Source organism: Phocoena phocoena, chromosome 8 (assembly GCF_963924675.1).
Source record: "Phocoena phocoena chromosome 8, mPhoPho1.1, whole genome shotgun sequence".
In the NCBI taxonomy this organism is placed as follows: domain Eukaryota; kingdom Metazoa; phylum Chordata; class Mammalia; order Artiodactyla; family Phocoenidae; genus Phocoena; species Phocoena phocoena.
The window spans coordinates 106,840,643-106,866,911 of record NC_089226.1 but is presented as its reverse complement, the minus strand read 5'-3'; the positions used below and the strand labels follow the sequence as shown (position 1 = coordinate 106,866,911).

The 26,269-nt window shown below is 58.3% G+C and overlaps 1 protein-coding gene across 2 annotated transcripts; it reads right to left on the bottom strand.

Moving 5' to 3' along the window:
* Positions 1 to 459: 459 nt before the first annotated feature.
* CTTN (cortactin) lies at positions 460 to 26,250 on the bottom strand. Of its 2 annotated transcripts, XM_065881426.1 has the most exons (16): positions 26,164 to 26,250; positions 25,946 to 26,019; positions 23,758 to 23,887; positions 20,028 to 20,138; positions 18,906 to 18,960; positions 17,641 to 17,751; positions 15,296 to 15,406; positions 14,641 to 14,751; positions 13,779 to 13,889; positions 12,480 to 12,535; positions 8,733 to 8,802; positions 6,556 to 6,677; positions 3,822 to 3,911; positions 1,910 to 2,051; positions 1,029 to 1,100; positions 460 to 596 (listed from the first exon to the last, which is right to left on the bottom strand). In XM_065881426.1, exons 1-16 carry the CDS (start codon positions 26,248 to 26,250, stop codon positions 460 to 462), a joined length of 1,590 nt encoding a protein of 529 aa, XP_065737498.1. The 2 variants fall into 2 exon arrangements, with proteins under 2 accessions (XP_065737498.1, XP_065737499.1); XM_065881427.1 differs by lacking the exon at positions 13,779 to 13,889.
* Positions 26,251 to 26,269: the final 19 nt, after the last annotated feature.

Here is a 26,269-nt window from a genome sequence, read left to right as displayed (position 1 = left end):
GCAAAGACTGTGGGATTTCACAGAGCAAGGGGCTTTTCCGACCGAGCCGACAGCTCCCGTACTTTCTAGCGACGGCCCCACAATTCTAACTTCCTATCAGGCCCTCCCTCTTCCTCCAAAACCCTGGGCGGGGACTCCTGCCCCCACCTCTTGGAGCGGAGGGCGAGAGGCGGGCAGGGACAACACGAACTCAGGACCAAAGGTCCCCGAAGTGGCTCCAGGGAACAGTTGATTTGGCAAAAAAAAAAAAAAAAAAAAAAAAAAATTAAATGCATAAAAACAATCACCGAGTCCTCCAAGGAGCATGATTACAATATATTAGCAAGTTCTGTGGCGTAAACATTTTCTAAAGCATCAGCAAAGTGTTAAATATAAAAGCAGTGCACACTCCCCTCGGCACCCTGAAGAAAACACCGGAAGGCGGGCGTGGCCACAGACGGCGAGGGCGTGGCCAGCTACCTACTGCCTCAGCTCCACGTAGTTGGCGGGGAAGAGCCCATACCTGCCCTTGCACAGCCCGCGCCACCAGCCATCGTCAATCATCTCGATGTTGGTGATGATGTCGTCGGGGTCGAAGGAGATCTCATCATCGCCCGCTAGGGAGGAGGGCACAGAGGGAGGGCAGCGGTCACACTCGGCGTTCCCTGCTCAGCCACCAGAGGAAAAGCCTCCAGCAGCCCCTCGAGCTGGCAGCCACCCACTGAGGCTCCACGGGGGTGCAGGGTCCTGGGGGTGGAGGGTTCGCTGTCTCCCCTACTCTGTGAAGGGGGCTTTGCACACACAGGTGCGGACACAGAGACAGGGCAGAGCCCTTCGAACAAAACCCTAACCCAGAGCAGATGAAGTGTGGTTGAGGGAGATACAGGAATTCCTTGGACTGTATCTGCAACTTTTCTATAACCCTGAAATTGTTCCAAAATAAATTCTTTTTAAAAATCGTAAATAACGCTCTGAGAGTCAGACTTTGAAGAGACGAACGCCTGGAAGCCCCGCCACCACCATTTCCAGCCCTCGGGGCGGTGTCTCACCAGCCTGGTAGTCGTAGAGGGCGATGGCTGTGATTCCAAGATCGTTCTCATATTCGCTGTAGGTACCCTCCTCTAGAATAAACCAGAACAGGGTCTGAGAGGGAAGCAGAGCTCCACTCTCACTCCCGTCAGACGCCCCTTCCTCAGGTCCGGGTGGAGGAGCCAATCAGGAGAGGACGCTGCAGGGGTGCCGAGCGTGAATCGGGAGGGTGCGCCGTGGGCCGTCGGGCTCCTTCTCCCAGGGGAGGAATCGGCTCCAAGGAGCGAATCCACGTGTAATGATCTCGATAGAAGCACTGACAGTTTTCAGGGCGTCATTTTTTACATTTTAAAGATTGAGTACTATTTCTAGGAAAGGTCATGTCATGAACAAATGAATGGCAAGCAGCAGACGGCTGATCACACCTCACGCTGCGCTCAGGGAAGGTGAGAGCCCTGCCCTGGTGGAGATTCTGATACTGATTTTCACGTCACTCCAAGTGGGAGAACGGGCTTGTGTTAAATCTGTCCAAACACATTAAAGGAAACCTCGTCTCTAGAAATCAAAGACCAATTTGAGTGTTCATCCATCCATAAGATCTTCAGAGTGCGCAGAAATCTCCCTCTTCAGAGACCTCAACGTACTCTGGCTTCCTGAAGACCTCACGAGCTTCTACTCTGATACAACAACAGCAAGAGCCCCTTCCTCCAAGCCCAGCCCTCTCAGCACCCTGAGCACAAGCAGGGATCTCCTGGAACCCCCCGAGAGGCCAGGCCAAGCCCCCTGGGGTCCGGGGCCCGCAGCAGGAGGACAGGAGCCCCGCAAGCATGGCAGAGGTGGGGCAGGTCGGCCAGCAGGGGAACAGAAGCAGAGGGGAGTGGAATGCAGGAAACCCGTGTACCTGCTTGGTAGTGGCCCGGGGCCTCCGTGCTTTCGTAGACGGCCTCCGGGGCATAGGCCTCCCGGTACTCGGTGGCCTCCGTGCTGTACACCGGCTCAGGCTCACCGGTGTGGCTCGACTCGGCCTGGAACGGAGCCGCGGCCTGGGGAGAGTCAAGGAGACGGTTCCCGTGGCCCGTGCCGGGTCACGGCCACGGCCACACGGCCAAGAGAGACACGCGGACCACTCTCGGTCCCGGCTGAGACGAGACAGACACGGGGACGGGGAGGCGTCACCTGCTCACACCCCGCGGACGCCTGGGCCCTAACAGGTCCCGCAGTGCCGAGAGCCAGGCTCCCCTTCACAAGCCCGTCTTCACACCCCCGATACCCTGAGTCCTGCCGTCACCAAAGACCTGCCAGCTGCGAGAGCCCCACTTTCCTGGGGAAGGTCTGGCCCGTTTCCTCTTTGGGTCCCAGCCCTCCCGGGCCTCTGCCGGCAGCTCCACGGCATCACCCCATCCCACTGGCTAGGGCAGCTGAGCCTGCGGGTGGCGGGTTCCATCCTCACCGAACCCTCCGTGGAGGTGAGGCGAGGAAGTGACCAACAAGTCCCATGCAAGAGGACATCAAGAGCGCTCTGCTGACAGCCACCTGCGCCGCGACCCCAGTTCCCAACCATCCACCACCAACAGCGGCTTCAACCAGCGTTTCCGACCAGGGTCCACCTGAGGGCACCCTCGCGGGTCAGAAAAGGAAGGTGCACACGGAGAGCCCCAGGGAGAGCCGGTGGTCAGGCCTCAGCTTCCCACAGAGGGTGACAGAGGGGTGCGGCAGGCCGGGAGCGCTACTCCAGAGGCCACAGGGCAGGGCTCCACCTGGGCCGGGCACCGGGCCCCACTCCAGGGCTAAACAAGGAGGTGACGGACTCCTACTAGCAATTGCCCCTGGAGGTGAAGGGAACAGACCGGAGGGTGAGGGGCCAGATGGTGCTGCAGGGACACTGCACACATCCGCCAGCAACACCCTAACCTCCTATCTTCCCGCAGCAGCCCCCCCACCCGTCACGTGGTTGGGCAGGGCTCCCTGCCCCACCCAGGACGTCTCATTCCAGCCTTCTCGAAGGACCAGCCGCTAGTGACGGGCACAGCAGTAGGCCCCGACGGGCGGATGCGCAGGGGCCCCCTTTGCACAGGATGACAGGTCCTAACACCGCACCCGCCATACCTGCCACACCCGCCAGGCAGAGGGGTCCCCGAGGCCCAGGCCCGCCCACGGTGCTCCCACACCCTCAGCCCCTTTAGGCCCCAGCCGAGTTGAGCCAGTTTCAGTCCCTTGTGACTCAGTGAGCTCTAAGTGGTGACGTCCAGGTGAAAGGGACAGTGGGACAGAGGGGACTCGGGCTGGGCCGGGGGTGGGTGTGGACGGCAGGGTCCGAGCTGCTCTGGGAAGGGGGCCCGCAGAGCCTGTGGAGACCCGGCCGTGGGGAGGGGGGCAGGCGGCTCAGTGACCCAGGGGTCAAAGGCGCAGGTCCTGGGGACTGAAGACTGAGGAGGAAGGGCCAAGGACAGAGTTTCCGGAGAACATGGTGCTCGAGAGAGGCCAAGGGAGGAGGGCCGCGGGGCGGCGGCCGGGCGGGGACGAGGGTCCTGGAAGGGGGTGTGGTCCGGGTCGAGGGCAGCAGGGAGTGGGTGAGGGAAAGACCCGGGCACCGGCTGACCCTTGGAGGCTGACTTAGGAGAGCGCAGCGGGGCTAGCGGGCGGGTGAGAAGGCCGGCGGGGAAGCCGAGGCAGCGAGCGGCCCCCGCACTCAGGAGGGCTGCCCTCGGGGCACCGAGCAGCGCAGGGAGGGACCCCATCCACAGAGTGCTGAGCTGGGAAGGGCGTCTCCAGGGCATCAGAGACTCATGGGCAAAGCGGATGAAAGCACCAACCTCTCGGACGGGGCTCGAAGGCAGCCTCTCCTGGGCCGGCTGGGGCGTGGGCGACGCGGGGGGCGTGGGCTTCTGGGCCCGGGCTTGCTCCTGGAATGCAGAGACAGCAGCAGTCAGCACGTCGGCAGGCCTCCCCGCGACTGCTGCCGCCGCTGAAGGAGCGGCAACACGGAGCAGAGGCAGGGCGCAGAGACGCCAAGGGAGCGTCTGCTCTGCAGCCAAGGTCATACGGTCAAGTCTTCTCTCAAGACACGGCCCTGGTGGCCCACGCAGTCCTGCCCCCAGGGCTGACGGAACCAGCCAGAGGCGGCAGTGCCCCCCGCACACCTGATCCGCACACCGTCACCTGGGCTCCAAGCTGATGCTGTATGCTGTAACGGATTGAGACCTCCGGGGACCTTCTAACGGAGCGAAGGGATTTTGCACGTAGGACGGACGTGAATCTGGGGGAGGCCCCAGGATGGACAGCGGTGGACAGATGCTGACATCCCAACCCCCAAAGTCCTGTGAATGTGTGCCCTTACAGGGCAAGAGGCTGCAGACGTGACCAAGGTAAGGACCCGAGACAGGAGGTGACCCTGGATTACCCGGGTGGACCCAGTGTCATCACAGGTCCTTACAAGCGGGAGACAGACGGTCAAAGCAGAGCTTGGAAGGGGCCACAAGCCAAGGCGGGGGCGGGGGGGAGGGGAGGGGGGACTCTAGAAGCTGAAAAAGGCAAGGACGCGATTCCCCTCTGCAGCCTCCAGAAGGAAGCAGCCCCGTCACCCCTCCCAGGCCTTCCGGCCTCCAGCCTGTGAGGCGGTAACCGTGCGCCGTCCTAAGCCACGGCACGCGGCCCCGGGAAACCGGTGCTGACACCTGTGAGGTGGACCTTCTCCACACCACTGATCAGGAACCTGACGGCCCGGGGAGGGAAGTCGCTCGCCCAGGGACAGGACGGGAGCAGCAGACGCAGGAGCCGCACCGTCCCCACCCGCTCCCCGCCTGCTCTGCCAGGCTGCCCGACAGCCGGCGGCGGCACTGCCCACTGGAAACCACCCCCTCCGGAGACCACGCGGCTCTGGACCCCAGTGTGGCTTTGCCTGACCCGCACCAGCAGGACGGTCACGAGTCCTCACGGCGCTGGCAGCTCGCCCACGAGTTAAATCCCTGAGGCAGCATGATTCCCCGAAGGGGCCAGGCCTAGGCCGGGCTGAGCGTGGGCTTCTGGAGACCCGGGCCTGCCGCCCACCACGCAGTGGCACGAGGACCCGTGACGGCCCCCCTCCACACCCCAATCTGGCGGGGAACAGAGACGTTCCTTCTCGGGGGCACGCTCGCTCCCGAGAATGTGCGGGTCGAGCATCCGTGGCCGCCCCGCCTGCCACAGGGAGCGCTCGGACGTGTGCGGGCCGTGTCCTGCCCCAGGAGAGCGCCTCACAACCCAGAGGGCTCTGGTGCGAGCGGTACCATGCCGATCGATGGGAGCCACTCAGGGGACAGGCGGGCGGGGAGAGGCTGGCAGGGGCTGGACACAGCGAGGGACAACACGGCGGAAGGGACGGCGAGAGAACCTCAAAGGCAGAGGGGCTGGACAACAGCGACCGAGAGTCTCCTTCTTCTCAAGCCCTCCAGCCCTTCTGCAGCTTTCAGACCGCAGGGGTCCAATTCCAAACCATAAAACGAGGAAGGCGTTATGTGAAAACGAGACCAAGTTATCGGAAAAAATGCCTCCTAGTGTGCACGTGTGTGTCCGCAACAAAGAAAAACTTACAAGCGCCTAACTAACAACTTGAAGGAGAGACAGCTTTAGAGTTTCTGACAATTAAGGAACGGTACGTGGTCATTATACACGTTTGCTATCATCCCAACTTCACCACGTGTGATAAAAACGTGTTATCAGGGCTTATTTAATTCCCGGCCCCAGCGTTTCCTGCCCGTCGCATGTTAACTGCCTCGACGGGCTCTTCAGAGCCCTGACCACTGATTTGAGGAGGAAATGTCCTTAGGTTTAAATAGAGCTTTACGATCTACAAAACAACACACGCGTTATTTCAGATTCGACTTCCTATCCTAGCCACCCGAGTCGTGGCGCCCCCACACCCGTTTCACGGGCAAGAACGTGGGCCGCGGGACGGTGCGCTGATCCGCGTCCGGCCGCGCGGCTGCTAGGTGGCGGAGGGGGACCCGGGCCATCAGACGTCAGTCCAGCTACAGAGTTTTAGTAAGGAGCGAGTCCACACCCTCCTGCTCACCCCTCACAGCTCGCACCTTCTCCAGCGCAAAGACAGTTTGTAAAGAATCACAGAAACACCTGCCGACCCGAGCTCCAGAAGCGAGGGCTACAAGAGCCAGCAGACGGCCTCCTTCACGGGGATTCCTTCTGTGTCCTCAACCTGCCACCCAAGGGGACAGCGGGTTCCCAAGGGTGACGGGTGGGAACAGACTGAGGGGGAGATGTGTGGACGGGGGCTGGGCCAAGGGCACGGGGGCCGCCAGCCCGACGGGGGAGGACAGGCCCGCAGTCGCCCAGCGCTGGAGCAGCACGGCTCGAGCCGGGGCACATCGACCGTCTCGTGTCTGGTGGCAAGAGACCGGATCGTCTGTGTGGCTGAAGGCTAAGTTCCCGAGAGCACAGCCTTCGGCGCGAGTTCAAACGCTTTCTGCTGGCCACCTTCTGCAGCAGATGCAGGAACGAGCCAGACACACGGCCCCGCGCACGCGAGGGGGCCCGGGCGCCGCCCGCACTCACGTCCAGCTGCCTGCGCGCCGTCCTCTGCGCCCGCTCCGCCTCCGCCTGCCGCCTGTCCTCGTGCTCCTTCTCCCTCGCCAGGTTTTCAAAATTCGCTCTGATGTCACTGGTTTTGCTGCTCACTGCAGAGGAAGGAGAGATTTACTCAGGGCACCACCATCTCCCCCGGACCGGGCCCGCGCCAGGGCGGCCTGTCCCTCGGGAAGCAGGCACCCCAGCTGAGGGCGATGCGCCCCCTCGGCTGCCGGCTCAGTTCCCCACCAGGAACGGCCTTCACCGTTGCGTGTGCTGTACCCACAGCGGGAGGACGGCATAGCCCTGCATCTGCAATGCTCTTACATTCCAAACACCACTGTATTCTTCACCACCAGACACTCGCAAGGCAAGAAAATCCCCCTAAGGATGCCCTTGATAAAACAGTAGAAAGTACTGACTGTGAGCAGATCTCAACCCTTTTAACATTTTGTGTGACAAAATGGGAGGGCGGAGCCCACTGCGACTGCCCCTGTGGACGTGCCGCGGGGCCTCCAGGGAAAACACGTGCAACTATCTGAGATGCAGGCCGCACTGATTTTTTCCTGGAACATCATTTTCCTGGAAGGGACAAACTACGGTTATGCCGTTTGGGTACGTGCCAGACCCTTTCTCCGAAAGGAACGAGCTGAGCCTATCCTGTTAAAAAACAACTACAGTATTTGTTGTCAGTAGGAAAACTCAAGCTTTCAAGCAAAATCAGAATTTTGGAAAATCCGTGTCCACTGCCATGAGTACGACAACTTCCCGGTTTTACTCAGAGACTCCGCGACGAGGTTGATACCGTTACCGGACGTGACCTGGGGGGCGCTGTATAATGAAAGGTGCCAGGGTGTGGAAGATCAGCGTGACTCGGTGATCGATACTCTCCAATGACCCTGACGAGATGTCACAAAGCCTTGCTGAGCAAGAGAGACCAGCCTTTAAGAAAACCACTGGACGGCTCCCTGCTGGACTGGGGCACAGAGAATACGACCGGAACGGCCAGTAGAACACTCTTCCCTTTTCCCACTGCTTATCTGGGGAGTCCAGATTTTCTTCACCACCCTAACGTGTCACGAGAGACTGAAGGAGTGAGAAGCAGCTAAGAGAGCTCAGCGGGCCGACACTGAGGAGATTCCACAGAAACGTAACACAACGCTACCCTGGAACCTAGCCAATATCGTATAATAACTGTAAACGGAGGATAATCTCTGAAACTTCTGAATCACTAGGTTGTACATCTGAAACTAATATTGTAAATCAACTAACTATACCTTAATTCAAAGAAATGCTACTCCTGCACTTTCTGGTTTTGAAAATGTAGTTCTTTTTTTCATAAAAAGTATTATGCTAATAAGTGATAGTTTCACTGCTTTTAAATGTTTAAGTGAATTAATAAAATGGTAAATTCTTCTCGCCTCTGTTTTAATTCTAACACAGTAAAGATCAGAAAACATAACCCATGTAAACAAAAGTTCTTTGGGGCCTCAGCAATTTCTGCCAGTGTCCTGAGACCAGAGTGTGTGGACTGTTGGCCCACAGGGCATCCACAAGAAATAAATGGTCGTCTCCACTTGCTGCGTTTAACTGACCACTTCTATCACGTGTGATAATTCCCCCAACTAAACGATGTTCTCTCAGGCTGGCCCACGTTTACCGGCTCCCCAGCAGACACCAGGACCGCAGGAGGCCCACGCACGCACGCACGCACGCAGCAGGCACCGGGAGGGCGGGTTGCGAGCAGCCCGCGAGTGAGGAAGGAGAGGGCTGCCTGAACTCATGCGGACGCGGTGACATGCTGCTCAGACATGCCACGGCCGGGGCAGCGGCAGGTTCCGCAGGAACCTCCCAGGGCCCTTGAGGACGTGCAGTTAACCTAGCTCTGCTTTGGAAAGCACCCCCCAAAACAGATCCCCGCCTCCAGAGAGCTGCAACGCCCGTGTCTGAAAGGTGCCTCTGAACCTCTGCAGGAATGAACAGCGTCAAACGGGTAATCAACTGCTGTCCCCAAAATACACAGATCGACCACGGTCTCCGTCAATGCGTCTTCTGCTCCTGCCGAAGCTCCGTTCCCCCTTCAGCACTGTCCTGGGGACACCACACAGCGTGGAATTTCTCCCGGGAAAAACCACGGTGCTGTCAGGGGGTCTGCTAGGACTTACCTGCTTCGACAGGGACAGTCTTCTGATAAGTGGAGGCCACCGTGGCAACGTCCTCAAAGGTGGAAGCGTTCTACCAAGACAGGAAAGGGGAGATCAGGAATGCATTTTTCTTTCTTCCTTTCCTCTCCCTGCACAGAGGCCTGCCCCAGATCTTCCAAAAGAACCAACCAGAGAGCCCAAAGATTTCATATCCACCTGTTCTGCACACTAACAGAGGAATGAAAAGTGTGTTGATAACACATTGGCTGGTGACCATACGGGTCAGAGTCAGAGAAGAAACACACCTATGGGGAGTGGGGGGTGAATGGGCAGGGCCAGGATGTTTAGGGCAGTGAAACTACTGTGTAGGAATCGACAGTGGTAGATACGAGTCACTACACGCCTGTGCAAACCGGCAGAATGTACCATGCCAGGACAGAACCCTAAAGCCGACCTCAGCGCTGGGTACCTACGATGTAGGCTCAATGTAGGTTCACAGATCGTAACAAATGGACCACTGGCTGGGGGAGGGGAGGTAGGGAGTATACGGGAAATCTCTGCACCTTCCTCTCAAATTTGAGCAAATTGCTCAAAAAAGCAGAAAAACCAAAAACCCTACCACGTGCCTCCACTTCACAACCATAAACCAAGCACGTGTTCCTCCCACACTCTCGCCACGGACAGAATTTGCAGGGGAGCCCAAAAGCCTCTGCCGTGCTGGGAGAGGACCCTGGGACGTACAAAGGCCCCCCGATCGTCCACCTCTCCCAGTAAGTGCGACTCTAGTTTGGTTCTGTAGGGACCCAACTCTGTGAGACTAAAAGGACAGCGACAACCGTCCACGTAAAGGCTGACACGGGCACGGACTGACAGCTCAGGGCGGCACTGGCCGCCGGGCACAAATGCCTCCCAGGGAAACACGCCAGGGGCTCAGGACGGTCACTGCTTTCTTGACACAGGAACCGTGACAAAGGAGCGCGGGAGGAAGCCCGTGGCCGGCTGACCCTGAGGCCGGCCGCGAGCAGCTGCGGGAAGTGCGCACGGCCCGCGCCAAGCCCAGGCGCAGGCAGCTCCGCGAGGGCGGCGGCGACCCACGGGCCCTGGTCGGCACGCCTGGGGGCCAGCCCCGACGCTCCCGTCAAAGCCCCCTTCTCCTGCCTCCTCCACCTCCGAGGAAGCTGCTCGGCTGCCCAGACCACCCCCCTCCTCTGCTCTCCAAACCTCCCCATCTCTTTCCAGAACAACCTCTAAGGCCCCGCCCCCACCGGCTCTCCCACAAGGCTCCTGCCCGCCCTGCGGCCTCGGCGGGGAAGGGGTCAGCGCCCCCCCAGCTTCCGGGCCGTGGCTCCTGCACACCCGCTGCCCGTCCCGTCCGGCCAACTCTCCAGCACGATGCTCAGAGCCACCTCTCTGCCTTCGCCCCCAGGCTTCTGGCAAACACCACGACCCCAAGCCTCTAGTTTCCAGCTGCGGGGTCCCCACCACACTGCACCCCCCGTCACCAAGACCCGCCCACCAACTACAGCCTTCCCCTCTCCTGCTGGCCACCCTCCTCCACCTGGACCCAGCTCCCCGCTCCCCACCGTCCAGCCTGACCAACTCAAGGGCTCGGCCTCTCCTGGGGCTCACCTGCCGGAAACCGCGCACCTGCTTCCACCACCCACGGGGACCACGTCAGACCTGAGTCCCTGCGCCGCCTATCCCCAGGGATGATCTCATGCTGCCCCCAAGGCTGAGACCTGGGCAGGTGCCTCACCCTTCTAAGCCCCGGGCTTCCCAAGCGCACAGCACAGACCACTAGCTGGCCGCAGGGGCACCCCGCGCACCCCCACCCCACGCCCCAGGGTCTCCCTGCACCTCCCTCTCTATGGCCTGGGCTCCTCCCACCTTAAAACAGAACCATCCCCTCAGCTGACCAGCACCCAGCTCTCCCCGATCATGGCCCAAACGTGCCAATGCCACGGCTCCCTCCCTCCCACAGCCCAGACCCCTGCCAGACTCCAAGTGCCACCAGCTGGCTCGCCCAGACAGGATGTCCCCAGACAGGATGTCCCCAGCAGCGCCTCAGGGCAGAGACGGCCCCTGCCCCCCTCACAACTCTCCACCCTCAGACCAGCACCAGTGGACCCTGTGGGCTCCCCGCACCTCGCCAGGTGCCCTGCCCAGTCTCCTCTGACCAGCCTGCCCACTGCCATCCCACAGGAGTGGCCCATGGCCCCCTCGCCGCTCTGCAGGCTCCCCAACTCCACCTCCGTCTGCAGGCACCCCCCCACCCCCTCCATCCGAACTACCTGCGCCACCTGGCAGCCCAACCAGACGTGCCCCTCCCCCCAAGCTCCTGTGCTCAGCAGACAGCCCCACCATCCACCCGGGAGGCCCTCCTCCTCACCCCTTAAGCGCAGGGGCTTCAGCACCCACGCTGCCTCAAGGAAGCATCTCTCTCCCTCCGCCGCCATCCCCAGGCCGAGCCAGAAGCACCCCGATAAAAGTGCTGAAGCCGCCTCCTAACCGGGGCCACAGCCTTGCTGCTTCCCCCGCGATCCACTCTCCACCCCGGGGCAGGGAGGCTGCTTGGTGCATGTCCTATTCACGTCATTTGCCTGTCAAACCCTTGCAGGGCCGCTCAGAACCCATCTGACGAAACACAAAACCTCACCGGGGGTCCGCAGGGCTCCCTGAAGTGGGTCGTGACCAGCCACTCACCACCTGCCCCCCTGCAGCAGGCCCCGTCTGGCTTCTCTCAGACCTTCTGTATCTGCCACAACACCGACCGCAGGCCCGCCAGGTCCTCGGTGTCCCCGTCCCCACGCCCACACACACACTGGCCCCGTCCTCCCTGGCGAGCTCCCACCACCCGCAAAGCCGAGCTCAGACTCGCACCCCCTCAGGACACTCCCGGCCCCGCGGCCAGAGCCCTGTGCCCTGCCGCTCGCTCCCAGGGCCCACACACGGTCACGTGATGGGGTCCCCCGAGGGGTACAGCTGGGAGCCTGATGGAAGGGGAACTCCACAGGGACGGGCCCTGGCGGCCAGACTACCGACCGGGCAGGGCAGCCTTAACATCGGTCCAGCTGAACCGATGGGAGACAGACCACTCCCAATCCCCAGCGAGGACCGCTCAGCATGCAGCTCGTGGGTCTGCTCCTCTGACGCAGTTGGAATTTAGACCAGAAACCCAACCACCTGACGCGCTGAGACTCTGAAACCAAGCAGGAGGGACCAGCTGGACTAGAGCACCCCAGGGAGAGCAGAGCGTGGAGCCGCGCAGCCGTGTCACCCTGCCTCTGGGGACCCCCTGCGGTGACGCGCACCTTCTGGATCCGCCTTCCCCAAGACGGCAGGCCCCGCGACGCGGCCAGCGTGACCAAAGAGCTCGGTTTCCAGATGGGTTCACTGCCAAGTACGGTCACAGCCACGTGTCTGGGAGGCGTTCGCGACGGCGGCCCAGCGCTGCGCCTGCCTGGCCAGGGACCCCGCCGCCCCCAATACGTGACAGGGACAGCAACTGCCTCACAGCGTGGCCTCGAGGGGTCCAGGAGAGGACACCCCTGACACAGGGGACGAAGCCCGGCACGTGTGTCAGCTAATGGCACCGCCACGGTGATGACACACGCCTGCCTGAAACGTTCGCGCTTCTGCAAACACGCGCCAGGCGCCCACCAGAGACCAGAGACCAGAGACCACCCAGGGAACAGCCACCTGCCCGCCAAGAGCATCAGACGCCCGATCCTCTCAGAAAACACCGAGCCCTGGACGTGAAGCACTCACCTTATCCATCCGGTCCTTCTGCACCCCGTATTTCCCACCGAAGCCTCTGGAGTAGTCTGCAATGTGACAGCACAGCACTTACTCTCGGGCTGAGGTCCGCCAGCTGCCCGCAGCAGGGGCGTGCAAACAGGTCCAGAAAGAGCCCGAGAAAATGCGCCCAGAGCAACAGAACGAGAACGCGGAACGATGAGCCTTCGCTTGCGAGTTGGGCTTCTACCCGTGGTGCTCGGTAGCAGGCAGGTGAGAGGCAGGAAAGAGGTGTGGCATGCTCCCCGCGTGCTCCCGGGGGACAGGGGTGCGGGTGGCAGGCAGGGCGCCACCTCCTAGCACAGTCTCTGCTCTGCACTCCTGCTCTACTGAGTGCTAAAAAGAGGCTCAAGTGCAGGGATTCTCTCGTTTTACTTATTTTTTTTCTCTTGCTTTTTTAAAAGAGAAAAAGTTTCCCGGAACTTCTACCAGCCAAATACTTATGCTGCGGCAACACAGGTCCACGTGGCACTCACACTGCCGCGCAGTGTCAACGCCACGTCCACGCGTCTGCCGGGTCAGCCGGAGGGGATTCCTCCCTTAACGCTGGGGCCGAGCGCCTAAACTCAGCCCCGTAAAGTGAGGACACGACTCTTTGCCAACTGTGTGTCCCGGTTCTAATGATCAAGCCTGAATTTTGACAGACATTAGATAACTGCTCAGAGCAAAAGCACATTTGCCATCTGGACTCCCAACATATGCACCCAGAAAGCTCCTGTCGAGTTCCAGTTTTGCGTACGTACTGTCTGGTTCTGTGTGAAGGAGTCACACAGAGATGGTGTCATCAAAAAAACTAGCAAAAACCAGAAAAACAGCACCACAAATGAGACACAGAAACCACGTGGACACGCCTGCCCCACGCCCCTGGTCCAAGGCCAGTGATCGGGCCGAACCAGACACGTTTCTCCCGGTGTCGGAGGCAGGGAGGCGGCCTACGCGACACTCACAGGAGTCCCGGCAACAGCAAGCACTGCTGCGGAAGGCCGCCGGGAGACCAGACAGCCCACTCCAGGAGCGAGGCACGCCACGGGGTTGGAGTGACCTGCACCTCACGCCACCTTTGACCAGACACAAACCCCAACGGTGACGGGAGAGAAAAAAGTCAACAGGGAAGAAAGGGTGCGAGTGAATTCCGCTCCGGCACAGCACTGGGCTGGAAGTGCCCAGGTGCCCCTGCAGGTGACAGCGGGTGACTCGGAGGCTGAGCCCTGAAGTCTGTGCTAGAAGTGGCGGCACTGGGCGGGGCTGGGGGGAGCCGGGGAGCAACTGTGCCTTGCTGGGACTCGTGCTTGGCCAGTCTCTCCTTGTAATCAAAGCCCACAGCACAGGGGTCCTGCCTCTCGGACTGAACACCAAATCTGCCTCCGAAACCAGTCTTATAATCTGAAAATCCACAGGTGACAGTGGAGAAAACAACCGAGAGGAAACACAAGTTTGGTTAGACTCAAACACATCGCCTGGAGGAAACAAGGGCTGCGCCGAGCTTGGGGACGACAGAGCCAGCTCCCAGTCTCACCAATAGTCACAAAGGGCTCAAAAGGTTAAAGGACAGACAACGTCTGAACACGCGGCCCAGGCCCGAAAGCAGGTTAGCAACTGTATTTGAGCCGATTCGGAAAAGCTGCTCCGTGCTCCGGGACTCTCTGCAGGGCCCCGCCCACGCTGCAGACAAGAGCACGCGTCTCTGCTCACTTGAAGAAAGAGACACGTTACACACACGGCCCACCCCACAGCCACGCGGCAGCCCCGCTCCCCACCGCGCTGGCTGCAAGCCCGGGGCCCCGGCGGCCACACTCCCAGGGACGGGGCGCCTCTCGGGCCGGGACCACCGTGCCGCCCCTGTGGCCGCCCGGAGCGGCAGGCAGCAGTCCCTCAGGAACACTGCCGCATCGGCTGGGGCTTCCGGGCCCAGGCGAGCACAGGCGCCCTGCCCCGCCCAACCGCAGCCCCCCGGGGGGAAGGGGGAATCACTACGGGCAAAGGGGTCCTTCCAAAGCCGTGGGGACAGAGGACGCCTCCCCCACTGAAGATAGGACAGCACCGCGACACAAGTACCGTGAGGCCAGGCACACGTGGGCCTGTAAACAGAAATGGGCTTCTCGAAGGCCTCGCGGCGAGCACAGCGTGAACGCACCTTTCTGGGATTCGTGCAGATGCAGCTTCTCCTGGTGATCCCAGCCAAGGGCACACTTGTCCTGTCTGTCTGTCTGCACACCAAACTTCCCTCCAAAGCCTTTCACGTAGTCTGCGTAGACAATAAAAGGCCATAATCGAGTATTAATGGGCAGCCTGCATAACAGGGAGAAAGCAGGTTTTCCGTGAAGTTCAACATACACAATTCACTAAACCATCCTTTCTCTTCCTGACCTTTGGTGAAACTTCAGATGACATTCATTAAGAGGACCGCCTCGTAGTGTGTCAGGAAAATAACCTCATCTACCATCTCCGCACCACGGATTAACACTGACGGGACCCCCTACAGGAACCCGCGAAGCATGCAGTGTCACAGCACTGACGCGCCATTGGGTCTCACCACTTACACAGACGTGCGACACGTGGCCCCTGCTACAAGCCACGCCGCTGCAGTGTTCAAGCTAAAGGAGGTCTAAGGACTGGATTTCTTAGTTAACGGCTGTTTTTGGATTTTCTGTTTTACAGTTCAATGTTTAACAGAAAGAGACATCCACCCTAACTGTTCCCGGTTACGTTCTGTTTTTCCATTTCTGTTCTGGTTATCACCTATCACGTTAATAGCTGCTAGCTGGACAATAAGGTAAAACTGAAGCCACCTTTCTGAGACTCGTGCTTCTCGGTTTTGCCTTGATACTCAAAGCCGACCGCGCTCTTATCCACCTTGTCCTTGTCGATACCATACTTGCCACCAAAACCTCTGGAGTAATCTGAAAACAAGAAAAGTACTGTTCATAAACCAGTCACAAGGTCAACGGGCACGCTGTGGGTTTCAGCAGTCTTTAAGGAAGTATTTTGATCACTCAATTTAAAAAAGCAAACCTGAAGTCTCCGCGGCTCACTCTAAGATCACTTACGTAGGAAACATTCAGAGGGTTATTTGTACGTAATGACGGACTACAAAGTGCGGCAAACAGAGCAGACGAACAGCTGTCGCGCCTCTGCTTCACCCCAAAAGACAGCATGAGACAACGGGTGACATAACGTTTCTGAACTCAGGGTGAGCCACAGGGCGAAGCTCTTGGAGGGTCACCCTACCTCCTAACCAAAGCTAGCAGAGCTGTGCCGGGGGCACCGCCAAAGGAACAGGATAAACACGGACTACCTTCCAGAAATGTCAGTTCAACTCAAAGCTAAGTTATTATTATACTAAATTGCTATCTTTACACTAAGGCATGACTCCATCACGGACACATTAACAGAGTAGAACGCACGCAGAGATCAAATCCCTTCCCGGAACGCCTAGGGCTGCTCCCGGCACTTCGGCCTCTGCTCCCCGACTGCCCAAAGGCGTATTTATTCTTCATCAAGGGCATCTCGGGCAGAAAATCTGGTAAAAATGAACAGGATCCAACAGCAGGTGCTGGCTGGCAGTGGGCATACAGTGCAAAGGAGTACAGGTGTGTGCCTAGCAGAGAGAGAAGGCAGAGTTTCAAGGAACCCCATGCAGCAGGCCCAGCAGCCTCAGGGCAGGCAGGCCCTGCCAGGTGTAAGGGAAGCACCGCCCTCAGCAAACAGGAGCCCCTCAGGCCCAATGGCCATCCCCCTGGGGAAATGCCAAGCCAGTGGGGTTTCCAGTGATGGCTTTCATTTTTGTTTCTTAAAAAAATCTGGGGTTTTAAAAAGTACGTGAGCTCTCAGTTTATACGCTGGCCAATGTTCAAATAATTTACATGTGCAGGACAAACAAAACAAGGGATGCAGAACCACCAACAGATCAGGAGCTCTGCAGCGGGGGTTGAATCTTTAAGTCAAGCTCCATAAACACACACCTCAGGGCAGAGGGCCGTAACTGATCACTTACATCACAGTGAAAGGCAACTCAGGATGGCTTCTAAGGACAACCTAGAAGGATCTATCAAAATTTTAAATTCAACGTCTTTTGACCCAGCAACTCCATTGCTAGGAATTTATTCTTTTAAATAATCACTTATGTATGTAACAGAATATTCACTGCAATCAATTTTTTTTTTTTTTTTAATGAATTTACTTATTTTATTTTCGGGTCTTGGGGTTTACTTCAGGTTGGGTCTTTGTTGCTGCGTGCAGGTTTTCTCTAGTTGTGGCAAGCGGGGGCTACTCTTGGTTGCGGTGCGCGGGCTTCTCCTTGCAGTGGCTTCTCTTGTTGCAGAGCACGGGCTCTAGGCGTGCGGGCTCAGTAGTTGTGCCTCGTGGGCTCTAGAGCGCAGGCTCAGTAGCTGTAGCGCACAGGTTTAGCTGCTCCGTGGCACGTGGGATCTTCCCGGACCAGGGCTCGAACCCGTGTCCCCTGCACTGGCAGGCAGGTTCTTAACCACTCCACCAGGGAAGTCCCTGTAGGCAATTTTTAACATCAAAAATTGGAAATAACCTAAATTCCACATTCCAGAGAGGAACAGTTAACTGGACCACGGAATAGAGGACTCAGCCATCATCAAAATTACGACAAACCGCGACTTCCTTGGTGGTCCAGTGGTAAAGAATCTGCCTTACAACGCAGGGGACGTGGGTTCAATCCCTGGTCAGTGAGCTAAGATCCCACAAGCCGCGGGTCAACTAAGCTCGTGTGCCTCAACTAGAGTCCTTGTGCCGCAAACTACAGAGCCCAGGTGCCCTGGAGCCTGCGCGCCACATCTGGAGAAGAGAAAACCCAAACGCCACAACTGGAGAGAAGCCCGCGCACCACAACGAAGAGCTCACGTGCCACAACTAAGACCTGACGCAGCCAAAAATAAACAAAATGGACAAATAAATGAATCTTTAAAGAAAAAGAAATACGACAAACCACCTACCCCGTCCAGAAAGTAACGGGGACATCCAAACACTTGAAGTTAGAAAAATTATATAAATATAACATAAACCGATTTGCATCAGGGAGAAGTCCCCTGGGTGTGTGTCGGTGAATGCATGAGAAACAACGGGGCCCGGGGTGCCTGACGGTCAGCAGGGCGCCGCTGCAGCCCACCTCTCTGCGACTCGTGCTTCTCCGTCTTGCTCTGATAGTCGAAGCCCACGGCGCTCTTGTCCACGCGGTCAGACTGCACGCCGTACTTGCCACCGAAACCGCTCGAGTAGTCTGGGGAGACAGGGCAGCGGTCAGGAAAGTGTGTCAGGCCAAGTGCCACCTTGGTCAGACGAAGCAAGACGCACCAGGAGGTCAAGCACGCATCTTAAAATGTACAACAAGCTACCCGCTGCTACACACGGGTGACGCTGGACGCGTCTATGTGCCTCTGCAGTCTGGTCCCCTTCGACTACTGAAGGGCAGAGGTGAGCTGCAGGCCCACTTTGGGAAGTAACCGCTCAAATAAAGGTCAGTGTATAAAGACAGCTAGGCAGCTGCACGGGTCTTTCTAGAAAAGACCCGACCCCTCCAACACATCGAGCCAGGTGGGCTGGGTGGACCGGTGGGGCCTAGAGCACTCCCAGGCCAAGCTACTTCCCTGGGTCATCGGATGACCCGCAAGAGGCAGAAGTAAACAAGCTTGCAAAAAACACCTCAAGGGGACTTCCCTGGTGATGCAGTGGTTGAGAGTCCGCCTGCCGATGCAGGTGACGGTCCGGGAAGATTCCACGTGCCGCGGAGCGGCTGGGCCCACGAGCCATGGCCGCTGAGCCTGCGCGTCCGGAGGCTGTGCTCCGCGACGGGAGAGGCCACAATAGTGAGAGGCCCGCGTACCGCAAAAAAAAAAAACCTCAAGGGACTTCCCTGGCGGTCCAGTGTTTAAGACTCCACGCGTCCACTGCAGGGGGCACAGGTCTGATCCCTGGTCAGGGAATGAGGATCCCACAGGCTTTCATTTACAGAAAGGCTTTACCAGGGAGCACTACCTCATAAAGATTAGCCTACGCCGTGTTAAAAGACGCACATACACGCTGAAAATGTCAGTAATTTAACGGCTCTGTTGCCATTCTCAGGGGAAAGTTAGTTTTGCCAACCAAGTCACAGAGGGAACTGTTCGGGGGCAACGCTGCACGGATGAGGGGAAGCAGCGTCTGCTGCCACACGGGAGGTGGCACAGGGACACGAGATGCCAGCACTTCGTGGGCTGCGTGGCAGGGACCCCGCTGTCACACCACACCCAGAAGACCAGACACCTGAAGGGGACAGCAGCGAACTGCCCATGGCGACGCCCCTGCCCCCAGGAAGAGGCCTCGAGTGACAACGTGCTCCTGCCCTTCAAAAGCAGGCGGGCTGCCTTCCCATCACCAGGGTCTTTCCCATCTCACCTTTCTGCGAGGCGTGTTTCTCAGTTTTCCCCTGGTACTCAAAGCCCACAGCAGACTGCAGTCACAGAGAAAAGGGAAATGCAGTTTTAAATGCCTGGATCCACGATGCATAGGACACTTTAAAAAACATGAACCATGTTATCTTTTGATCTTTGATTTCCTAAGCCATTAACACCCAAAGCCCTGCTGTTTTGAATTCGTAACCCATAAAATGCTCACAGAAGCCGGCGGGGGGGGGGGGGGGGGGGCCTGCCCAGGCCAAGCTGCGAGCATAGCGGCCTGTCCCTCCCTGCCTCCCCCCGGTGGCCGACCCCCTCGGAGCGAGCTCAGCCACAGGACACCGACCTGGGCCGACTCCCATCAGCCCGCTTCTCAAATGGGCTCCCCAAGAGCCACACGAACAGCAGAACAAGGCCCGGCGCTGAGGCGGGCACCACGCACGCAGCCCGGGGGAAGGGCAAACGTGGGACCGTGGCCACACACAGCCAGGCCTAACCCCCAAGCCCAGGCTCGCAACGCTACGACATAAAACAAAGGGGCTGACGGCCCTGAGCCAGGGACTCGAGAACAGCGGGGCAGCAACCGGATGCTCAGCACAGCGCGGGAGGCGGGAGGCACTCTGCCAGTCCGCTCTGAACACCCTTGGGGGATCCCTGTCACAGTGACGTCCAGGCAGGGACAGTGGGTGTAAACAGTCCCCGCTGGCATCCCTGGACAAATCTAAGGCTGTCCCGGGGTCATCCGATGAGTAGATACGAACATGGGGGTTTCTACAGCAATCAGTAAAAAAAAAACCCTTACACTTGACTGTTCTTCTGTTTGTCTGTTTGGCCACACGGCCTGTGGGATCCTAGTTCCCCGACCAGGGATCGAACCCGGGCCCCTGGCAGTGAGTACAGAGTCCTAACCACTGCACCGCCCGGGGAAGTCCCTGTTCTCGCCTCTTAAAGGGCCAATCATCTCAAAGCAACCGGAAAGGGGGGCCCTGTGGTCAGGACACCCACCCTGCAGTCCCACGGAGTCAAGAGGCCCGGAGCACACACACCTGGCAGTGGGCTCTGACCTATGAGGACTGGCTCCTTGCCCTCCCCGGGCGCCAGCTGCCCAGGATGCTTCACTCACCTGATCAACTCTGTCCACCTGGACGCCAAACTTGCCTCCAAACCCCCGGACGGAGTCGACCTGCGAGCAGTGCTTGGAAAGCTTCGACTGATACTCATGGCCGACAGCTGACTGGAACAGGTGGCAAAAATAAAGTGTCAGACACCCGCCGGTATCACCACATTGCCCGCCCCCCATGCGGGGTCTAAGGGGGCAGCCCGCACCTGTGGTCAGGGTGGGTGACCCTAATTGAAACCACTCAACGTGGAAGTTAGCCTGGGGGAAGCTGCCTCCCGGGGGGGCATCGCAAGCCATGGCCACCGGTCAGGTGTTCCCCGAACTCTCTCCGTTATCGGCCTCCCCGGAAGCTGCCCAAGAAGCCCGGCCACAATGGGGGGCTTCTCACATGACTGGGCATGAAGAGCCAGGAGGCCAGGCCCCATCCGGAAACCACAGAGCCAGCAGCCTGCAACATGACTCCTGAGACCCAGTTCCGGGAAGACCGCTGGCAACCATCACCCTACTCAAACAGGACATCTTCACTCCACAGGACCCAGGAATCAGGACAGAACATGCATTTTGCTAACAAATGCAGACACAGACAGGTGTGCTGGAGTCACGCCTCACGTTCAGAGTCAAGAGCCACTGTGCGCCCAGCCTGTCCGGGAGCGGAGTGGGCCCGTCAGCACATTATCAGCCCCACAGACGGGCAGGAAGGGAGTTTGGTGACATCCTCTCAAGGTCACGTGCCGAACAAGCAGTCCTCCCCAGGGTTCCCGCGGCGTTTCCCACGGTGGGGTCAGCGAACCATGGCCCAGGGCCCACGCCCGGCACTGAGGCTTTTTGTAAATAAAGCTTTTTGGAGCATACCACCTCTATGCACACACAGAACGTCTACGGCTGCCTCTGTGTCTCGACAACGCAGCTAGTTCGGGAGCTGCCTGAGAGCCCATGGCGGCCGCGAGGCTGAAAACACTCCCCAAATTCTGAGCGGCCCCCGTCCTGCTCCAGCCTCCCAGGCCCCTGACCCTCAGTGCTCGGCACCAGGGTCCCAGGCTCCCTCAGCAGGATGGACAGTGGTCACGGACCCCTTGGCGGACATCGAGGACACAGGACGCGTGCCTGCCACGTGACCCAGCGCGGGGCAAGAAGGCACACCCAAACCCCAGTTAACTATTACTCCAGTGAGCCACCCCGCCTCGGGCCCTCCTGCAGTGAGGGACCCGCTAGCGCACCGTGGACCCCCTTCCTGTTCATCTACCACTTCAGCAGCTGCGTTTGGGATCCAACCACTGCAGAGTCACTGCCACAACTGAGAACTCTGCAGGCCACTCGGAGTGTGCATTCTTTCCACAGCCCAGGGAGCAAAGTAGGTTCTACTTTAAAGTCTGGAGCTGTTGCTTTCTGTCCTTTCCGGGTTGGTTCCGATGCCTGTAGCTAACAGCAGATCCACGGCACCGCAGCCCCAGAAAACCTCTGCGGCAGAGACCACACACCCGCAGCTTCTGGGTCTCACCCAGAGAACGTCAGCAGAGTAACACGGAGGCAGCAGCACGCAGAGAGGACTCCCCAACTTGATTCTTCATCACAAAGAAGTTCTAAGGACACTGCTCTGAAAATACGGCAGGTGACAGCTTATTAATTTTTCCAACTTTTTGATCAAAACAGATTTATCCCTCAAACTGCCCTTGACCTTACGTTGACAAGACAGTATTTATTATCGAACAGTCAGCACCGGGCAGAGCGCTGCCAAAAGCAGGAATGTACACTGGTCCCGACATGTGCCTGGCGAGGAACAAAACCTGCATCGTGGACCACGGCCCCCGTGAGCCCCGCAAGAGGCGTGGGAGATGCTCAGACCACAGCGCACATGGGATCCCGATGGCTGCTGCACCTTCCCAGTCCACAATCCTCTCACAAGTAGGTGCCTGCCCAAGATGTGTTTTTTTCTGGAAGTCTCTATCACACAGTCTCAACACGCAGATCTCAGGGCTCTTTTTCAATTTCTGGAAAGGACAAGTTACAAATAGCTTCAGGGTTACTTGTTTCGGTTTGGAACCTTAGTGATTTCTGATGACAGGCTGGTCCAGTGGCACTCCCACGAGCTGCCAGGTGTGCAGGGAGGTGCAGGGGAGGAAGCACCCACCGACCGCGGCGCTCCCCGCTGGATCCACCTGAGGGGAACCGCCGGCTGGAGTGAGAGCTCGGTTCCCTGAGCCGCCCGGGTGCCGTCAACACATGGCTTCAGGCACTCACACACCGTCCGCTGAGCGCCTTCACGGTGCCAGGCCCAGCACGAGGCGAGGACAGCTTGTCCAGGCCTCGACGGGAAGGACAGCACAACGCAGGAGTGACGCTGACAGAGGGCAGCACAAAGCACGGTGAGAGGCAGCCGCGGGCCGGCAGGAAGCCTGCAGGAGCTGAGGGGCGTGGGCCACAGGTGCCGGGGTGACGAGGCTCAGCCCGCACAGGGCAGTCCGGCAGCAGCCCGAACCACTGTCTCACTGCCCTCATCCAGGGCTCCCGGCGCATCTGCAACGCTCTCCCCAGCAGGTTTCCCGACCCAGAGCTGGGGACCCAGGTTACACTGAACGGCTCTCTGCTTTCACTCCCCGCAACCCTGAGAGCCTGGACTCTGTTAGGTGGGAAAGGCTTCTACCTACGTGATGCTTTCATTGCCCGAAAAACATAGGGATTTTGCCCGTCTGTGCTCCTAAAAGCCACCACACTTTCTAGGATCCAAAGATGATTTCTGCTCCCCACGCCCCTGTGTGCTGTCCAGACATCTCTGGGAGTGACGGGGTCACTGGGGGCATCCCTGTCTCTCTCCTGCAGCCTGCCCTTCACAGACTCCGTCTCCAGGCTCACTTCGGACCTGGCTTGGGGTGCCCACAGGTCCCCATGTATCCGCTCTGTGGTGACACAGCCGCGTCATCCCAGGCCCAGCTCAGATGCCGAGTCCGATCCAGGCACAAGGGGGACAGGGGTGGAATTACAGCCCAGAACCCAACCCAGTTGATACCTCTGCACAGAATAAAGGCAGACATCTCGCATTACCAGCCTGGGAAAAACCTACCTCTCCGGGGACGTCTAAAGACTGCAGACCTGCTTCACTGCAAACACGCTACGGTCTACCATCCTCTCTGCAGGGCGGACACCAGCCCCGCCAGCTGACCCAGTCCCTTCTCTAGTGCCAGCAAAGGCTGCCGCACCGTTAACAGCTTCAGTCTCCACCGACTTGGACCTGCCCCCAGCCTGGTGGGCAGTGGCATGACGCCGGGGGCCAGGGTCCTCTCTGAAGTTCACTAAATGTGGGAAGGACGACAGCACACCTGGCGGCTGAATTTCCACCCTTGACGTGAACCAAGGCCCGCAGACTCGGCTCCGGTCTGCAGGTGGGTAGCATTCAGGCCGCAGGCTGAACCGCCAGGGTGGCGACCACACCCGCGGTCAGGCCACTTCCAGGCCTCCATCCTGGTCACAGAGCGGCCTCTGGCAGAACCTGATCTCCCGCTCTGGGGCTCCCGACACACCACCCACTCCCCAGCAACTAAGCATCTTAAAAGACCTTCCATAAACGGGAGCCCTTCGCAGGTAAGGTCAATGGAGAGAGGATTACTTCTGGCAAATCCGTCCTCAACAAGTAGACTCCCAACTTTTCATCTACGGGGGAGGCTCCTGAGTGACCACTCTGCCGACCATGGTGAGGTCAGACACGCCAGGACCCACCGCGACGTGGCCGGGCACTTACTCTGTCCATTCTGTCCTGCTCCACACCAAACTTCCCTCCGTAGCCGTGTGAGGCTTTGGGTCCCGTTTCGAGCTCCTTCTCCTTGAGGGTCTGGTGTTCTTGAAACACATTCTCTCTCAGCTTGTGTATGCTTGGGGGGAAGAGATCAAACAGGAAGAAACCGGTCAGACAGACGTGCGTCCTCGTTTTCCAGTGGGACAGACGAGGACAGGACGTGTCATCTCGGCAGATCTGCAAGGTTTCACTAGTCGGTGGCTCCCCAGTTCCTGTCTCCCTTGTGCTTGCTTTACTGTTCCACCAGCTGGTCCCCCAACTTCGGCAGTTCTCAGATGCAAGTTAACAGAAAAAAGAAACTAATCTGAATTCACAGTGAGTCATCCCAAACCCCCCCCGCAACACACACACACACACACACACACACACACACACACACACACACACACACACACACACACACACACACAGCTGTGCTGAAATGTGGACTTTCTCCCATAAGGGGAAAAGCTCCTCAGGGTTTATCAGACACCTGACTTGGGAGAGCTAGTTCTGTAAACGTCCCCAGAGGCAGAGGGGAAAAGCAGAGTCAACAGCCCCGCACCCCAGGCAGCCCTAGGACAGAAGCCCAGAGACGCAAAACACTTAGACGGTTGCTCTTTCCTTGGAGCACTCCTGCTTTTCATTCAAAGGTGAAGTGAGGGGTTTGCAGAATTTACAATGTGAGCGCCACTTATACTTTAAACACTGGGAACAGTGGGACAGATCACAAGATGTGGCCAAAACCGGGCAGGCCAGGAAGCCTCTGCAGCTGTCTCCGTCGGGAGACCCACAGCAACACGGCGGCCACCTGATCCGGTTCCTCTCTGCCCAAGGGACAACATGTCCACACCTCAACACCTGGACAACAATCCCCGAAGTTCGGCTACAAAACCAACCAGGCCTGGCCACCTCCCGACCCCCTGACGAGCACGGGAGGAAGACCAGCCTCCCAAGAACACGGAAGGACCAACAGCCGTCCTGTCCCTGTGTGCTCTCTGAGCTCTACCCACCCAGAGGCTGCCTGATGAGAGAGCTCCTTTCTCCTCCAACCCGCCCTCCCCAACATGTTCTGAAGCCACGGGGAACAGAAGAGATGAGAGGCCCAGATGGCATCAAGTCAGAAGGCAGCCTAACCCCACAGCGGGTGACCCAAGTCAGCCCCTGGCACCACCTCCTCCAGCCGGTCCCAGGCCCTTCTTCAGGGGCTTGTGGGGAGAGGGTGGGCTCAGCGACTCAGGGAGGGAGGAACACTGGTGTCTAAAACGCCTGAGCTGCAGACTTCACCTCCTTTTCGGGACGATCTACTGAGTCTCTCTCAGCCAAGAACAGCTTCATTTTACCGCAAAGATCCTAGGGCCAAGCAAGACCAGCTCTCTGCCAGTGACCAAAGCGGGTCAGCAGTCCGTGAGGACACCTTCACAACCAGGGCACGGGAGCACACACTCTGAAGCTGGCACAGACTGAGCACATTCTAAAAGGTCCCTTTATCTACACCTCCCGACAGGAAAACAAGCTGCCCCAGAGGTGGCCAGTTTCGACAGTGCCGAGTCAGACAATGACACGCTTCAAGCAGCTCTCCTATTTGAGGCTTTTATGAGAACACAACGCTTAGAATTCAGCTCGTGGCATCCAACTGATGACAATAAAATAATAAAAGTATAACAAAATGATAAAAATTAAAGAAGGGTGTTTATGGTCTAAGGTATTCAAAGACATCCACGCTTTAGAAACCTCCCATCAGCAGAGAGAAGAGCTTAGGTAACTGTGTTCCTCGATGAAAACCACAATATTGAAAAACAGACTCTAGAACTGGAAGCACGGAAGTCATTTGCGATGGGACTTTTTAAGTTACGGAGCACGTCCATATACATACACGTACACAAACACGTAGATGTACGCATCAGGTCTTACATTCACCTACTGTATAAATATCGAGTCACAGCATGCAGCGACAAAGACCCAGTGCAGCCAAAACATACATACGTACATACAAAGAACAATGCTGCAAAAAATAAAATAAAATAAAAAATCGAGTCACAAAACAAAACAAAAGCAATTCCACCATATGAAGCCACGACCTTATCTCTTATCCCTGCCTCATCTTCATCTTTCAGAACATCACTGTCACACAAATACCGAGAAAGTCTCTTACTTGATGTGCTCCTGGTGCCCAGACCCCTGGACGGTTTTGGCCCCCCATCGCTGCTCTTTTTCACTTACGTCATTCTGAAAAGAAAAATAAATGACGAGTGCACCCCACAGCCTGGATTGTAAGACAACCACCCACCCGTCCACCCGCCCACCCGCACCCAAACCCTGGGGAAATCCACTCCGGGAGACGTGAAAGGCAGGCGGACTGGTGACTTGTACCACGAAATCAGGGTCGGTTTCCCAGTCGTCGGCTCCCGCGTCGTCCTGGGTGATGGACACGGTGTGGCCGGCCGAGGCTTTCCACATCTGGAAAAGCAGCCCCGCG

What these genes read in the sequence shown, in the direction of transcription:
- CTTN (XM_065881426.1), bottom strand. Translation starts at nt 26,250, where the DNA reads ATGTGGAAAGCCTCGGCCGGCCACACCGTGTCCATCACCCAGGACGAC. An exon ending in AAACCGACCCTGATTTCGTG is followed by an intron (nt 26,020 to 26,163) that starts GTACAAGTCACC and finishes TTTTCTTTTCAG; the next exon opens with AATGACGTAAGTGAAAAAGA. An exon ending in GACTGTCCCTGTCGAAGCAG is followed by an intron (nt 6,678 to 8,732) that starts GTAAGTCCTAGC and finishes CTTCCTCTGCAG; the next exon opens with TGAGCAGCAAAACCAGTGAC.